The following is an 18,582-nucleotide window of genomic DNA, read 5'->3' as shown; positions in this document are numbered from 1 at the left end:
TCCATTAATTTTCCTGGAACAGAAGTTAAACTAAGAGGTCTATATTTACTTGTGTTGCCCTTTGAGAAATGGGGTCACATTTACACATCTCCAGTCCATGGGTACCTCCCCTGAGTCCAAAGAAGCTCTCCTAATTATGGCTAAGGGTTTACATACTTCCTTTCTGCCTCCTTTAATATAACTGGATAGATCCCATCCACCCCAGGTGCCTTTTTTTATGTTTATCTTCAACAATTTCTCCTCCACTTTGCTCTCAGTTATTACAAAATCATCTAGCTCACTGCCCAAGTTTTACTCACCTCTGGCATTCCCCTCCCTGAATAACTCCTCATGGATGAATGTAGATGCAAAATACTCATTTAGTTTGTTAGCCACCTGAGCAGGATCATCAACAGTTGAACCATCAATATCCAGTGGACCAATCTGATTCATCCCTTTCCTTCTAGAGTTTACACAGGTAAAGAACTCTTTGTTTTTTTTCTTTGCATCCTTTGCCAAGGATTTCTCATAATCTGCCTTTGCCTGTCTAATCTTCTTTGTGACTTGGTTACAGACCAGCTTATATCTATCATAAGCTTCCATGTCACCCATTAATTTATATGTATCCCATGCATTTTTCTTCTCTGTCACATGTCTAATTAGTTCATCTGACATCCATATAGGCCTAAACCTTGAACAATATTTCTTAGTTGGTATGTAAAGCCTAGTAGCTTTCATGATTAATTCTTTGAATGCTTCCCATTTTGAATTTGCTGTTGGTAACATCATCAGTTGGTCCCACCGTATAGAATTTAAATACTGTTTCAGACCACTTTACGAAAGCAAAAACCCTTCCCTTTACCCTGCATGGTAGTTACCTCTTTGAGTAAATCCCACTTCAGCACACTGTGTTCACTGCCACCTAGTGGTTCCTTTATGTGCAGATTCTTGATGCATGAAGAATCACTACTGATAATCAGATTAAGAGTATTACTCCCTCCAGTTTCCTCCCAATCATGCTGCTGTAGAAAACAATCATCCAATAAATCCACAAAAGCCTTGCTAGTGTGTGAGTGACCAACCCACAAATTCCAGTCAATATCCGGGAAATTAAAATCCCCCATTATAAGACACGCTCGTTAGGCCTATAACACACACCTACTCTCATTTTTCCTTTCCCAGTGCTTATGTCACACCAAACAGACTCAACATTGCATTGTCTACCCACATCAATTGGATGCACTTCCTTAGATTTTATGTGTTTCTTAACTAACAGCATAACCCCTCCTCCATTCCTGTCCTGTCCTGTCTATCCTTTCTGTACACATTGTACTCCCCAAATTCCACTTCTGCACTGCTTATGTCTGTGTGACACCATGTCGCTGATATTCCAACAATATCTGCCTTTGATGTCTTGACTAGCACTTCAAGCTCATTGAATTTATTAACTATACTCTTAGCACTGGTGTACATGCAAGTATACATGCACCTGTTTCTACTCTTAGTTACCCTAACACAGCCCATGTATTTACTTGTTCCACTATGACTCCCTGCAGTCCTGGAAATTCCCATTGCCTTGCTTTCCAGGCTGCTGCCCAATTGCATTTCAAGAATAACTTTTAACTCTGCCAGCGGCTACTGTTAATCTATTAGTCCGTGCATTCCCCCCAAGCTAGCAGTTTCTGACCCACCCAACTCTGCCTCGATAGCATCAGCAAATATTCTTGCACCCTAACACAACCCATGTGTTTACTTGTACCGCAATGACTCCCAGCAGTCTATGAAATACCCTGCATCTTGTTTTCCAGACTGCTGCTCATTCCAATAGAAGCAGTGCAAGAATCACTTTCACCTCTGCCAGTGGCTACTGTTAATCTATTAGTCCTTGTATCCCCCCAAGCTAGCAGTTTTCCAACTCATCTAACACTGCCTTGATAGCATCAGCAAATATTCTTGCACCCTTTCTATTTAAGTGTATCCCATCCCTGTAGAAGCAGTCTCTCCTCTTAACAAGTACAGACCAGGCTGAAAAAATTCTATCCCTTGAGCCTTGCATAATCTTTCTAGGGCCGAATTGATCGACAAGGCTCATATACTCCCTCCTATCGTGTATATCATATACTCCCTCCTATCGTGTCTGGGCAGAATTGCAGACACTTTCAAATTCAACCCCAATTCAGGGCTTTTTTTAGTGACCTGTACTTGTTAAGTAATTCTGCCAGTCTCCTACTCTTAATATCATTAGTGCCAATGTGTACAACAATATCGCCTTTTGTGCCCTTAAAAGATGATATTCGCTCTACAACGTCATCAACCTTTGCTGGCAAACATACTCTGGTCCTGTTCCACCTATCTTTTTTACATAGCATGTTCCCCGTTTCCCTGACAATAGAGTCATCAACAACTACTAGTTGTTGGTTCTAGATATTGCACTACTTCGAATAAGTAACACTTCTCTAGTAGAGAAGACAACTGTTACTTATTCTCACTGGGCACCACCACCCAGGTGGCACCATTTCAAGGCTTGTTTGTTTATGTGTGGGATAATAACTCTACTATCCACTTGTCCCTATTAAACTTAGAAAAGAAAAAAAGTAGAGGGAAAGTAATAGTAGGAATGGAAGAGGAAAAGAAACAGTCTAGAAGAATGAAAGAGACAGTAACTCCTTCAACTCACACCACTTATAAAACTCAAAACTCTTCGAATAGGAAACGCTTCTCCAGTAGAGAAAACTGTTGTTAGCTATTCTTGGAAACTCCAGGCAGCATCAAGCTCTATTTGGCTCTCCTTCGTTGGGTAGGTACCCTGGTGCGATGATGATAAAATGGCTATTAAGTATAACTGCACAGTATGAGAGATGCCTGATGGTGTATAAAGTGAATTAGATTGAAGCACTTTTAGGGTTTAAACCTCAGGCTACGAAAGAATTTGACAACATACAAGTTTGTGCAAAAGCAGCATATCAGTATGCAGCAAATTCTTTAAAAATATAGTTAAAAAATGGCATCATTTTAATTATATCTCATATTGTGAATATGAGAAAATGAGAAAAAATTGAATATTAAATAAAATAAAATATTAAAAATAATAATAAATAAAAATACTGCAGAGAAGTTTTCCATTTATGTACATAGTTATTAGAACTATATTAATTATTAAGCATGCTTAGATATACTGAAGATTCTCTGTAATTCAGTGTGAGTCTCTCATCATTACGATTCAAAATATCCGAAATAAAATAAAAATTCATCCGACACAAATGAGAATTTCTAGGAGTTATTATAATTTATTAAATAGTAAAGGTTACAATAAAATAATACATATACACTTACTGAAGACACTTCTTTTGGGAATCCTTCCTCCAAGATGTCCACGCGTAACCTAATATCGCAGCCGAAGTACACTATGCCAGAGTGGAAACAGGAATTGTGAACCCTCAGAACAAAACCTCAGAAACTAAACATGCTAATCTTTTCAAAGAAAAATGCTAATGAGTGATTCTCAGTACTACGCCCTTTCATTTCCTTATCACTGATTTGATTGGTGTTCTGCTGCTGCTGTTGTTATTTGTTGTTATTTGGTTTTTAGGAGCATTAGCAACTAAGGCCATATTGCTCCAGGATATGCAGTGGTCATTCCCTGACCTTTCCGCATCCTCCGTATTTGGTGGTGACGGGCTCGAACCCCGGTCTAATCAAGAAGCATGTGCTACGCACTGCTGCTCCTTCCCACCTGGCTACGGAGGCGCCCAGGTGGTGTTCTGCTGCATCGAGAGCATCCCTTCCCACATGCCCCACTGCAGAGTTTCTATTCAAATAGCTCAGCAGGGACCCTGTGGCCCACAGGGTCCCTCCACAACTCATTTCTTGGTCAAAGCAAAAAAACTCTTTCCCTACACCTGAGATGGGCTGCTAATCCGATGCAGTGCTTTTCACATCTTCTTAGTAACCATTCTAGAAGCCTAGCCATGAACAATGGAAAAAGAAAGAGGAAGGAGTATATGTTTCCTACTCACTGGATTTCCCCATGAAAATTTTCCAAATTTTTGTTGATCTCTAGGCTGTAGTTGATGTTTGAACCAAAAACGGAACCACTTTGCCAAAAAATGTTGGTTTGGTTTGTGGTTCAGAAAAAAACCTGTTCGGTGGTTTTGGTTCGGTTCACAGTTGAGAAAAATGGGTGCGGTTCGGTTTGCAGCTCTGATAAATAGAGATGAAAAGCAACCACAACAAAAATAAATACAACAGATTTACCAATGTGCCCATCCTATCGGAAGGCCACCAGGTTAACAATGGTCAGGGACTCACTGTATTTTCAATATTAAACAAGTCAGAGCATTGTTGACGTGACAGATATGCTAATGAATCTGCCAATGCAACAGACTTGAATAATGATGGCTCTTATGCAGTGAAAAATTATATTATAACATATAAGAGCACTAAAAGCAACGGCAAACCAATGATACAGAATAATAGTTAAGTAAGAGTACATCCAAAACATACCTTTTCACAATACAGTGGATTCCGGTTATTTGGGCCAACGATTAATCGGGCAGCCGTTTATTTGGGACAAATCTTAAAGAACAGAATCTAATCGAGAAAATAGCCAGAGTTTTCTTCGTTTAATTGGGACAACATGTCATTTAATCAGGGCAGGAGACAGCAGCACTTGAGATTACCCTACAATTGTCTCTGACCATACCATGTGGTCCAGTCGTATTTATGAAAGTCACAACCATAAAACAATAAAAACAATTAGCAGTTTCCGGTTTATTGGGCTTTTCTGTTAGTGCAATCTATTATACATAGATAGTAAACTTGATCTTATTATATTTGCGATAATACTGACACCTGGAAATCTGTGGGTTTTTACATTATTAGGGTGAAATGTGTTTCCCCTTCAATGAAATCTTCAATCACATAAAAACATAAATAAATTTTCAAAATCTTCTCTTCATTCCTATTTTTTAACCTTCGTAACTTGTTACTCTGTTCTCATTTGTGCTTATCGTCTTAGTTGCAATCTGTGCGTGCCATGTTCTTTGTTATTGCTTATCTTTTTTACTGTTTTAAATTTTAAACCTCTCCTCCCCAAAATGTCAGTGAACAGAAATATCAACTAGTTAGTATGTACATATTACATACTAACTAGTTGATATTTCTGTTTCAGTACATATTAATTAAGCTATGCACATAAGCATAAATCTATTTTTATTTTGCTAACCTGTGGGAAATATTCTTCCAATTTTCATGCATCATTTAATTTTTTAACTGGTAAGGTAATAAAGTGTAAATTTGTGCTTAATATATCTTTACTTTTATAACCTGTGGATAATATCCTCCTATTTTCGATTATTAGAATCACTGTTTAATAGAATTAAGATTCAATTCACAAATGTGATCACAATGACCGATACTTACTGCGTATCGTACAGTGAATGTACTTTACTAGGTTGAGTTCATCGTAATGAGATTTGATCGTACAGATAATCAATTGTAAAGTGGGGGTTCACTGTATTTTTAACTATTTACGTGAAACTTAGCATAATTGGGGCAGCCACTTAATCTGGCCAAAATGCACTATCCAGATGTGTCCCAAATAACCGGAATCCACTGTATTTATTAGTCATGTTGTGGTTCGTTTTCCTCATTGTTCAGAGTGATATTTCACAAAATTTGGACCTGATGCCATAAAGAAGGCACAGATAAATTTGAATCGGCATTCTTTATGAATTATTTTAGAAGTGCATTACTTCTGCAACACTTATCTCAATTTTTCCTCCTTTATCTTTCTTCATTTGTTGCTGTTATTACGACTGGTTTACTCAAACCAGGTGGAGTTTCAAAGGGGGACACCACAACATTAAAAAATGCATGGCACCAGAAGAAAAGGGAACTAAAAGTGAAATAGCACTATAAAAAAAAATCTGCCTATATGGATATATATACAGGTGGATTTCCCCTCACAAACTTTAAAAGCTTATAAAGCAACTGCTATGTGAATATTTCTCATTGAAAATTTTCTTTAATCAAATATATATATATATAAAAAAGACTGCATAGTACTACTATTCAAATATTTGTAACTTAAAATTTTCTTGATTGTTTACCATGTAATCAAATAACTTAAAATGAAAGTACAGGTGTCATCAATGAAAGATGTAACAGTTTTAAATGCCAATATTTTTTGATGTACTGAACTTGCATTGCTGAGTTTGATGTTAATAAACAAGTAAGATGAAGATTTTTTTTTTTTAATGGTTAGTGATGCACTCTATTGAAGAAACTGTTAGCCAGATGGAGTACAATGCTAGGCAATAGTGTCCTCACTCACAGGACACCACCACTAAACTTTTTTAAGCCTTTTTACATAGCACCACTTAGGTCTTATGATAGCATTTGGAAGGAGTCATGAAACATCACCAGATAACAACTTAGTGTGCTTCACTAAAAGCTGAAAATTAAAAGATGGTGTAATCAACTAATAGTTCTGAAGAGGTTTTAACTGCCTCTAACTCTAACTGATTTACTTCTTTATTTATTTCCAAAATTTCTAATATTCATTCTTATTTGGTAGTTTTATTTTTGCTTGAATAAAGGTGTCTGTTGTCTCTTCTACATTGCTGGTTGCAGTTTGTAACTACTTCTTCAATGTGGTGTTTAATAATTTTATACAGCAATACTGTGCTTGTAAATGATAAAAAGCATCAATAAAAACCAAATTAGTTTTTTAAAAATCCATGGTATAAGAATGTCTTAACATATACAGGGTGTCTCAAAAATATTGGTACAAACGTTTAGGGGAGGTAGGTAACATCTAAAGGAATGTGAATTGCATAGGAACCCATAACCGGAAATGTCACCGTAAGTCGGTACACGGCGCTGTTCATCAGTTCGCGAGAGGGAAAATTTCTGGTTTACTCATTCAAGCAGTAGTCGCCGCATGAAGAGAATGCATCGATATACGAACTATGGGCTGGCAGACATGCACCTAGTGTATGGATTAGCAGAGGGCACACACGGCGTGCTCCCCAATGCGGCACAACATCGCTTCGCAATAAATGTGTGGGCAGGTATGATCGGTGACTGCTTAGTCGGCCCATACCTGTTACCATCCCATATGAACTCCACTAAATATTGGATCTTTCTTGAACAAGTTCTACCAGGGTTACTTGACGATGTTCCAGCAAATGTGAGACGCAACATTTGGTTTCAACATGACGGGGCGCCTGCCCATTACGGAAGGTGTGTTCGTGACCATTTGAACAGGCATTTTGGGCATCGATGAATTGGCTGTGGTGGACCCTTTGCCTGGCTCCCACGCTCACCTGATTTATCGAGCCTTGATTTTCTTTCCGTGGGAGTCCTCAAATCTATTGTGTATGAATCGTCTGTGGAGAAGGAAATGGATCTCGTGGCGAGACTCCTCTGTGCTGCTGCTACTGTCAAAGAAACTCCAGGTGTGTTCGACCGTGTCCGCCAATCCATGCTGCGTCGGTGTCACACATGCATCACGTCACATGGTGGAACCTTCGAGCATCTGTTGTAACATCATGAAATGCATCTATCTCGTACTCCATTGTTAATATTATGCCAAATAAATGTTTGCCACTAATTACTGTCTTGTGTCATTTCTGCTTCTTGTGCCTCCATGACGTTTCTGGTTATGGGTTCCTATGCGATTCAGATTCCTTTAGATGTTACCTACCTCCCCTAAACGTTTGTACCAATATTTCTGAGACACCCTGTATAGATATATCTTATATTTTGTATATATTCATATACAGGGTGCCGACCGGGCTAGCCTTTGGGTTGCCTGCCTGACAACCCAAAGGTCGGGGGTTCGAATCCTGCCTCGGGCTTGGATCAAAGTACTGCAAAAACCTTGGGAGGTGTATTATGGCCACAGAAGCTGATGCGCCAACAACTACAAAAAAAAAAAAAAAATATATATATATATATATATATATTCATATACAGGGCACCCAGAAATCTCCTTTACAAAATTAAAACATTATTGTGTACACAGGTACATGATACAAACCTGACATCAAGTATAGGTATTAGGGATATCTTCAAGTCTTAATTAAAGGTGCTTGATGTGAGCACTTTTAGTTACTCTGGGGAGGTATCGGGGGGACAACTGCTTCACAAACACACTATTTAAATTCCATAATGAATTCTGGCCTAACATTTACATCAGGGGACTGTGAGGGCCAAAAAATTAGTCTTTCTTTTTCAATCTGCTTCCCAGGAAACAGTATTCAGATATGCACAGACTTCTTTGTAACGAAGCAGATTTCCATCCATCTTGTTATAAAATCAAGTCCCCATCACTGTCACCCTGCAGTTGGGGCATAAGGAAATTCTACACCATGTCTCAAAGATCCTCAATGCCTGTGACAGTAACATCTCCAAAGAAGAAATATCTATACACTTTGTGACAACTCAGTGCACAAAAGGTCAAATTCTACCATGATCACAAGTTTGACTATGTTGCCATTTACTGCAGCACACACTTTTTCTAGTTGGTGAATAAAACCTTGAAGATATCACCTGGAAGTGGTTTCAGGTTTTTATCATGTATCCTATTCACAGGGTAATGTTTTAGTTTTGAAAAGGTGGTTTGTAGACACCCTGTATTTTATCTTTATGGATATTAAGATAAAATATGGGATGTCTACAAATCATGTATTATTTCCTAACCATATCAAATTTGAAAATTTTGGGAGTTTTTTTTTTTTTTTTCACAAATAAATTTGTTTTATCAGTTTGACTCTTCATGATTCACTTATTAAAAGTTTTGGGAAATATGAAGTATGATGATGTGATAAAATTTTTAGTCAAGGCAAGCATGTGACGATGTATTTGCTGTTGCAATGATTAGGTATAAATTATGAAATATAAAATTAATTACCTTAACTGCTGATGGAGTGGACGTATTAACAACTACTGATACAGGTGATGCTACAGTCTTTTTGGTGTTACTCTGAATAAGAACATGATCTCCATCTGACTTAACTTGCTGTAAAAGTGTTGTTCCAGCAGACATACCAGGGACAACAAGGCTGGGTGTAACATTCTGCTGTTTGTTATCTGTGTCCTGTGACTGTACAGTGCTCATAGTAGGAGAAACAGAGGTAGGTGCCATAACAAGGTGTGTTGTAGACAGGTTACTAGTGGGAAGAACAACATTTCCACTGTTATTTACAGATTTTAAAAGTGGTACCTGAAGTGGCCGTACATCAATTGGTGCACCTATATAAAAATAAAATTATATGAAAGTATACTAGCTGAAACTCTTTACATACAAAAAGCATCGTTATAATCCCAAATTCTGGGATTTCATATAAAATCTGTGTTAAAAAAAGGGGTGGAAGGGGTGGTGGTAACCATGCCCCAAACTAATTTTATTTTAGCTTTTATTAGCAATATATAAAATTAAATTATCTAAGTGTATATTTTGCTGCAAGTTATCTGATTGCACATTTAAATTTTGTTATTATTAAACTACAAACTGCCCTCCATAGTGTAGACATATCAACAATTCTTTTTACAGTATATATATATCCCAGTTAATTTAATTTTAGATTATTTGAAATGAGATATATTTTGAGGTTACTAACATTCTTTGGCCAATGATATAGGCTTTTATATGCATTTCAGCATGGATTATTCAAAATATATCTACAATGAAATTTGAAGTCTGAATTTGTGAATATCTTGTATACTTCAAAAAGAATGCTGAAGTTATACAGGCAAACACTGTTACAACAAAAATTTAGTATCGTTATATATTACATAGCACCTTTTAATTTTAAATTTCTATTCTTTTGCATCTAACTCATAATAGCTAATCAGATTTGTGAGACATGATCTCCCTTTAGCAAACCCATGCTGCAATTTCTTTATGACCTCATTTCTACCATGGTGTTCTTGTATTACTCCTTTAATTAAGGATTCCATTATTTTTTTCTGGCACAGAGGTTAAACTGACAGGTCTACAGTTACCCACATCACTTTATAAATTAGGGGATACATTTGCAATAAGGATGATCTTAGTTTTATGACCGAAGATTTAGCTACCTTATTTGCAACTTCTCTCAATATAATTGGTTAGATCTCTCTTTTTTCTCTCTCTCTCTCTCTCTCTCTCTCTCTCTCTCTCTCTCTCTCTCTCTCTCTCTCTCTCTCACACACAACCTGTGTGTGTGTGTGTACGCATACTGTGAGATTCATCAGCCATTTTTCTTCTATGCCACTGAAGGGAAATGAATATTATGTGTGAAGTATGTTCACATACTTCAGTTTACATGATGAAAAGCCTAGCATATCGGAAATTTTCCAGTGTTTATTGTGATCATCTCAGATCAGTGGGTATAAATTTTCAGCTCTTTTTGGAATGTATTTTGTTCAGAGTAACAAAGAATCCTTGTTATTATCAGTTACTGAACATTTTTTTCTTTAATTTATCAAAAAAATCTACAAGTGTAAATTTATTTCTTCCTTTTACTATATGCTTTACTGTACACTGAACAAGTGCAAATAGTTGATAAAATTATCACTTTTTTGTCAGTTTTGACTTACAGCACTTTTTGCATTGTTTTTATTTTTGCATAATGTAAATTCATCTCAACTTTACTTACAAAATAATGATTTCCATCTTGCCTGTATAGATTTTATTGAAATTTGGAAGGGTGATGGTCTGGGGACAAAAAAAAGGGGGGACAAAAATTGCAGCTCTCATGAATCATAAGTTGCCTTATGGAATGTTCAAATCTAGAAATAATTAAATGTTTTTGTTATCTTCTTCATCTTCTCCCCAACCACAGTCAATCCACTGCTGGACAAATGTCCCCATTCCCCAAGTCTTCCATCTCATTCTCTCCTTGAAATAATACTGATACTCACGATCAATACTATTTCACCACAAAGTGGTGAAATTGCGTAAAATTCTTTACTATGGTTGAGCAAGGCTTCTAGTTTTTCATAGAATTTTTCATTCATATTTCATGATAATTTGATTCCTTTTATTTATATACAGTGAACTGGCTTTTCGTTAGCAGCACCCCATTGTGTAGGAATGGACACTACAGCAGTGGCGAAGGCTCGAAGTCGGGAGCAGCTGATCATGTCAGCAATCAGTTTTTGAGTGTTTGCAAGGAAGAATGGATTGGTGTCAAGATCGTTCTGACTTCAAATGTGGAATGATTGTGGGGGCAAGATATGTAGGTGGCAGAATCTCAACAACACTGTGAAAGTGTTTCATTTTTGTTTTGGCCAAAAACTTAAAAAATAATGAAGAATAAATTTTGAAGAATAATGAATTTTGAATTATTTTTGAATTAATCATTATTCTGAATAAATAATGAAGAATAAAAAACTTATATATTTAAAGAATAAATTTTGATGACACCTGTTTCAAATATTTATTTAAAAAACAGCAAACAATATGAGTTCCTGTGTAATTAACATGTCTCTCTCCTTTGATTTTAGCCTGCTTAATTTTATTTCTCTTATATTCATCAGAATGTTCCTTTTTCTCTTTGGAATGTCTGTTGCACTACTACTTACTAGAATAACTTTCAATCACACTAAATTTCAGTAATTATAAACAGAAATAAACAATTTATATACTCGATGATAACTAGAAAATATTCAACTAACAACTAAATTTAATTTACTGTCTAAGCAAAGAAAGAGGTGGGGAGAACAAGATGGCTGCCATGCATGTGCTGTCATGAAAAACTACAAGACTGTTGTTGTTAAAAGGGAATCAGTCACTGACTCATGCCCTTTTAACAAAAACCAAGAATTTTAATGCTTGATTTTTCACAGAAAATGGCTTTAACTGATGCACTTTTAACACCAAATTGATAGAGCTACAAAACTAAATAAAATAAAATTAAAAAAAAAAAAAAAAAAAAAAAATGGCCTGAAAAATGATGTATGCCCTTTTAACAAATAGCGATTCAATTGTCAAATTGCTTTCAAATTTGTTGGATCATTTATCTTGATCTGAAAATGTATACAGTGAAAAAGCACATATAGAGGGGGATACAGAATAAGTGAAAGACAGCAATAATTTTAACCAAAGTATAATAATTACTTACCAGCAGGTACAATTTTGACAACTTTTTTTGCATGAGGCAGAGCTACCTTGCTGACAGAATTTGTTGTTGCTGATCTAGAAGGTATGACTGTAGCCAAAGGGGACAATTGAGAGCTGGAAGGCACTAAATGAACAACAGTCATGGGCCTTGGCCTGGGGACAGCACTTATACCATCATGTGGCAAGAGTGGACGCTGTACTACTAATGCTTTACGACGAACTCTACCTCCTCTTCTAGGTGCAGGAATTAGCCTCTGAAAAAAATTGTATTTTATGGAATTATTTGAAATTATTATTGATTAAAAATGACAAAATATGCACAAAACTTGACAATTCAGTGCTTGAAAATAATGATAAAAAAAATAAATAAATAAATGTTCTGTTTATACTTCACCATGGCCACACAGATCAGAGGATTTTACAACCAATCATTTTTATACAAATAAAACCATAAACTATATTTACTTACAGTTACTAATGCACTCACACACACTGACACTCAGCCATGTCAGGCTTTATGTTAAAAATATAAAATTCATGTTTATTTAATCTTCCAGTAGGTGCATTCATGTAACATAACTCAAAACACAGCCATATATGAATTTCCTTTCAGATTAAATTGAAATTGGCAAATAAACTTTTAAAGTTTCCAAAGGTTTGAGGAGCAAAGATCAACATGAGTTACCACTCATTTATGAAAGAAAAGAGGGGGGGGGAAAGAAATATATATATACTGCCAGTAATGAACAAGATATTTTACTTTTCCAGTAATTGCAGTACACTGTTGGATAAAAGTTAAGGTAAAGGTTGAACACTTATCTTTTGCACATAAAACTGGAATTGCACGTGTATATTTAGTAACTGATGCAAATTGTTCTGATATGAAAATATAGATGCTTTTAAACATAATGGTTTGATCATGCATCACTCAGTTCAACTGTGCCTAGATATCAAAGCATATTCAAGTAATATTTCATCTTACCAATGGCACAAAGACAGATAATAAAGTCCATCCAAATGGGATATCCCAAAACTGAATACATTTCCAGGAGCTGTAACCTAAGAGCTACTAAACAAGGTCAACAAATAGCATCAGTATTATGAGGGCAGTTCAATAAAGAATGTTCATAATTTTTCACAGCGTACCTTTATTAATCATCCATATTTTGATGGTCCTTTTCAAAGTAGTCCCCATTTGAGAAAATGCACTGTTGGTGGAAGCAATTTTTTGATATGTATTTGAGACTTGCCTCCGATGTCTTTACAATTTATTCTTATGGCTGGAAATATTTTCCTCGCAGCTCGCTCCTTCCTTTGCTTTGGAAATAATAATAATAACAATAAAATTGCAGGGTGCAAAGTCAGAACTGTAGGGCAGATGAGGAACACATTTGATATTGGCTAAGTGCTCGGTGACACTATGAGCAATGTGTGGTCTCGCACTGTCCTGATGCAGCATCCACCCACCCGTGTGCAGCTGTGGTTATTTGTGATGAATGTGATCCTGCAAAATGTGCAATACAATTCTCTAGTAAGGTCCTGTAACAGTTGTGTGACATGGCACAACATGCTGGTAAACCATTCTTTGAATGTCAGAAAAAGAGATGACTATAACTTTTCCTGCAGAAGCCACAACTTTTGCTTTTTTCAGTGTTGGCAATGATGTAGACTTCCAAACAGTGCTTTATTGCTCATCACGGGGTGAATGGGATCTATCTAGTTATATTAAAGGAGGCAGCAAAGGAAGTAAGCAAACCCTTAGCCATAATTATGAGAGCTTCTTTAAACTCAGGGGAGGTACCCATGGACTGGAGTTGTGCAAATGTGACCCCAATTCACAAAAGAGAATCAAAGGGTGACACAAGTAATTATAGACCTGTTAGTTTAACTTCTGTTGCAGGAAAATTAATGGAGCCACTGGTTAGAGAAGCACTGCAGGATCATCTAGACGAGACTTCAGTTATAGCTTGGACACAGCATGGTTTTATTAAGGGAAAGTCTTGCCTGACCAATTTGATTGGATACTATGATGTGGTCACAAAGGAACTGGATGCAGGGAATAACTTTGATATCATATATTTGGATCTTAGAAAGGCTTTTGATACTGTTGCACATGGAAGACTGCTGAATAAACTGGAGCAGCGTGGCATTGGAGGCAAATTGCTGCTATGGATAAAGCGATGGTTGAGTGGGAGAAGACAGAGAGTGGTAATCAATGGACACTGCTCGTCATGGACTAATGTTATTAGTGGAGTCCCTCAGGGTTCAGTGTTAGGTCCATTATTGTTTTCTATATTTATAAATGATACTGGTGATGGTATATCAAGCTTAATGTCCAAGTTTGCAAACGATACGAAGGTTGGCAGGAATGTTAAGGACACTAATGACAGTACGCTGCTGCAACAGGATCTAGAAAAGTTGAGCAGATGGGCTGAGAGGTGGCAAATGAAGTTTAACATTGACAAATGTAAAGTACCACATATGGTAAGCAGTAACCCCAGAGTGACGTATGAACTCTGTAGTACTACACTGACAGTGGTAGAAAACGAAAAGGACCTGCGGGTAATTGTGCAGGCAGATATGAAGTTTTCTGAGCAGTGCAGACGGTCTGCAAGAGTAGCTCATAGTGTCTTGTCAATGACATACAGGAATTTTTCTAGCAGGGATAAGGAGGTGATTATCCCCTTGTATAAGGCAATGGTCAGGCCACACCTTGGTACTGTATACAGGTCTGGGGGCCTCATTTTAAGAAGCATGTAGAGCTGTTGGAACGAGGACAGAGAAGGGCAACAAGATTAGTGAATGGAACAAAGGGTTGCACTTACGAAGAAAGGCTTAAGTTTTGCAAATTACAGTGCCTGGAGACTAGGCACCTGCGAGGTGATATGATTGAGGTGTATAAAGCCTTGAATGGTTTGAGCATGCTCAATGCTGATGGGATGTTTCCCATCAGAATAATCACCTGAGAGGGCATAAATTCAAATTGAGGAAAGACAGATGTAGGATAGATGTGTGGAAGTTTGCCTTTAGCCAGTGGGTAGTTGGTTGGTGGAAGAGACATCTATCCTTTGTTGTGGGAGCTGATAGCCTAAATAAATTTAAGGCTGAGCTGAACAGGCATTTGGAACGAACGGAGGGGTGAAATGGGAGCTGGTTTTTTTTTTTGGCTGATGCTGCATAAGCTTGCTTTCTTGCATCATATGCCTCTACTAATGCTAACCTCAATTACCATTTTTCGGTCATGGCATACCCTGATTACTGTGATTGCCTTTGTATAATCAGCAGATTTAGGCATGAGACCTGAAATACTTAATCAATATCATTAATTACTATTTAAAACTGTAAGGGTTGTTTTTTTTTGTTGTTTTTGGTTTTTAGGAGCATTAGCATCTAAGGCCATATTGCTCCAGGGATATGCGGTGGTCATTCCCTGACCTTTCCGCATCCTCCGTATTTGGTGGTGACGGGTTCGAACCCCGGTGTAATCAAGAAGCGTGTGCTACGCACTGCTGCTCCTTCCCACCTGGCTACAGAGGCGCCTACTGTAAGGGACTTAACATCATCAACCCTTGCTTTGCCCCCATTCATCACATTAGTTCCTGTAAAGAAGTGACCATTTCTAATTACTCTTTGTCTCCCACCATTCCTTTATTCATAAAGTAACTTGCCCCTAATGCCACAATGTTCCAATTTATACAACAATCATGCACATGGTACAGGAACTTAAGGCATTACTGAGTACTAAGTATCTGATGTAAAAATTATTCTTTGCTTCCAATTCCTTTGTGATACGCACAATAGCAAATCAGGTTGGTTAGGCATGACCTCCCTTTAACAAATCTATGCTGCAATTGTTTTATAGTTCGCTCCTATTAAAATTATCTTGCTTTGCTTCTTTAACTATTGATTCCATTAATTTCCCTAGCACAGAAGTTGCAATTTAGACTGGATCAAAGTGTAAATCTGTAGTTACCCAGATCTCTAATTACCCACTCCACACTTTGAACCACCCTTGTGAATAAGGAGATAAACATGCACATCTCCAATCTGTATGCACTTACCCTGAATCCAAGGCTGCTCTCATTATTATGGTTAAAAGGTTTACTACTCAGTCTTTTGCAGCTCATTTCAATAATAAACAGAACATTAAAGTTGTGTATATGACTTTTAATATTCTTGGGGAGGTTTGAAACCCCACCTCTGCACTCTTAAAATATTTTCTGAACAGTCTTAGCTGAGTTTCCCAAAATGAAGTGGATCATTTGCAGCAGTAATTTTCACCACTTGCTGCACTGAAATATTAAACTTTTCTACAATCAAATTTAATGGGTAAATTTTCAAAATTATTATAAATAAAAACTCATTTTATTTGAATATTGTTTTAGGAATGTGATCAGAAGAATGGAAACATGACATGTAGCTACCACAAAATCATTTATAATAGCTAGAATGCAATAACTTATTTAGCAAGTAGTCAATTATGTCAAGAAAATAATTAACTTAGACATGTTCACATGTGGCAGTGTTATAAGCTTCTGAGGTGTGGTATAGGAAAATAGGAATTTTTGACAATTTAAGATTATGAAACAAAAAATAACATAGCCATGGCTATATGTTTAGGAATTGATCATACATGGTTTTATATCTATTATGATAAATATATGAATTTATATATATACAGTCCATTCCAGTTATTTGGGACACATTGGGACTAGTGTATTTTGGCCCGATTAAGCGGCTGCCCCAATTATCCGAAGTTTCACGTAAATAGTTAAAAATACAATGTACCCCCCCCCTCCCCTTTACAATTGGTTCACTGTACAATCAAATCACATTACGAAGAACTCAACATAGTAAAGTACCATTCACTATACGATGTGCAGTAAGTGCCGATCATTGTGATCATGTTTGTGAACTGAATTTTAATTCTATTAAACAGTGATTCTAATTAGAGAAAATAGGAGGAATATTATCCACAGGCTATAAAAGCAAAGATATATTAAGCACAAATTTACCCTTTATTACCTTACCAATTAAAAAATTAAATGATACCTGAAAATTGGAAGAATATATGTGATAATCGGAATAATTAATGCGTACTGTAATATGTACATATGAACTAGTTGACATTTCTGTTCACTGACATTTGTGGGTGGGGGATTAAAATTTAAAACAGTGAAAAGATAAGCAATCAATAACAAAGAACACAGAACACACAAATTGCAAGTAACACAATACGCGCAAGTGAGAATGGAGTAACTTCTCTTCATTCCTATTTAAAAATAGGAATGAAGAGAAGATCTGAAAAAAAAATTTTTTTTATATGATTGAAGATTTCATGGAAGTGTAAACACATTTCACCATAATAACCCACAGAATTCTAGCTGTCAGTATTATCGCAAATTCAGTAAGATCGAGTTTACTGTCCGTTTATGATAGATTTCACTAACAGAAAAGCCCAATAAACAGGTGACTGCTAATTGTTTTATGGTTCCAGAATTTCGAACGAACCACATGGTACCGTCGGAGACAATCGTAGGGTAATCTCCAGTGCTGCGGTCTCCCACCCCGATTAAATGGCATGCTGTCCCAATTAAGCGAAGTAAACCCTGGCTATTTTCTCAATTGGTTTCTGTTTTTTAAGATTTATCCTAAATAAACGACTGCCCCAAATAACCGGAATCCACTGTATATATATTAAGACATCGTTATAAGAGAACTGGAAGCAAAAAAAAAAAAAAAAAAAGTTCGACAAAAAAAAAAAAAAAAATATTTCCCCCTAATCCACATGGAAAGTGGGTCTTGATAAATATATATATATATATATATATATTTTTTTTTTCCTATTATTTTATATTTAATATTACAGATAAAAGCACTATACTGACCAAAATAAATTAATGAGAAATATTCAAAATTGCCTATACAGTCAGTCCTCTTATAACACGTGTTTACATTACACGAATTCGATCATACACGATTTATAAATAGGGGAACGTTATCTTATATAACACGAACTGAATTCGCTTATGCACGATTCGCCTTTGTGTTTACAAGAAATAGTAGTCGAACGCGGAATCACCCCAACCGAACGTAACACGATAGGAATGAAGAAGATTCTGAAAATGTATTTATGTGTTTTATATCAGTGAAGGGGAAACACATTTCACCATAATAACGTAAAAACCAACACAATTCCAGCTATCGATATACATATGTAATCGCAAATGCAATTAGATGGAGTTTACTACCAGTTTATAACAGATTCCACTAGCAGAAACGAAACTGGAAATTGTTTTTATTGTTTTATGGTAGTAACCCCCAGAAATGTGCTTTAGTAAAATGTGGGGTTTTAATAGTGTATCTCGGCCTTTACGGTGTTGTTTATTCAGTTGCTACACGGGTGCAGCTTTGTTTATGTGTATCAAGCGTGCCTCCTCGTTTTGTAATTGTGCTTTATTCCATAAAAATGAGTAAAATACTTAAAAGGT

The 18,582-nt window shown here is 36.4% G+C and overlaps 1 protein-coding gene across 4 annotated transcripts in view; it reads right to left on the bottom strand.

Moving 5' to 3' along the window:
* The window catches only part of crm (cramped chromatin regulator), a 228,781-nt gene that overhangs the window by 56,142 nt on the left and 154,057 nt on the right, over window positions 1-18,582 (bottom strand). For all 4 annotated transcript variants that reach the window (XM_090388247.1, XM_090388238.1, XM_090388265.1 and 1 more), the window contains 2 exons: window positions 12,093-12,345; window positions 8,897-9,237 (listed from right to left, as the gene is read on the bottom strand). In XM_090388247.1, the coding sequence (XP_090244373.1) occupies window positions 8,897-9,237; window positions 12,093-12,345 (594 nt within the window). The remainder of the gene's footprint in view (window positions 1-8,896; window positions 9,238-12,092; window positions 12,346-18,582) is intronic.

Source organism: Mastigoproctus giganteus, chromosome 2, assembly GCF_048544385.1.
Source record: "Mastigoproctus giganteus isolate SK-2022 chromosome 2, ASM4854438v1, whole genome shotgun sequence".
Classification (NCBI taxonomy): domain Eukaryota; kingdom Metazoa; phylum Arthropoda; class Arachnida; order Uropygi; family Thelyphonidae; genus Mastigoproctus; species Mastigoproctus giganteus.
Note: the sequence above shows the minus strand (reverse complement) of the source record. Positions and strands in the feature narration are given on the sequence as shown.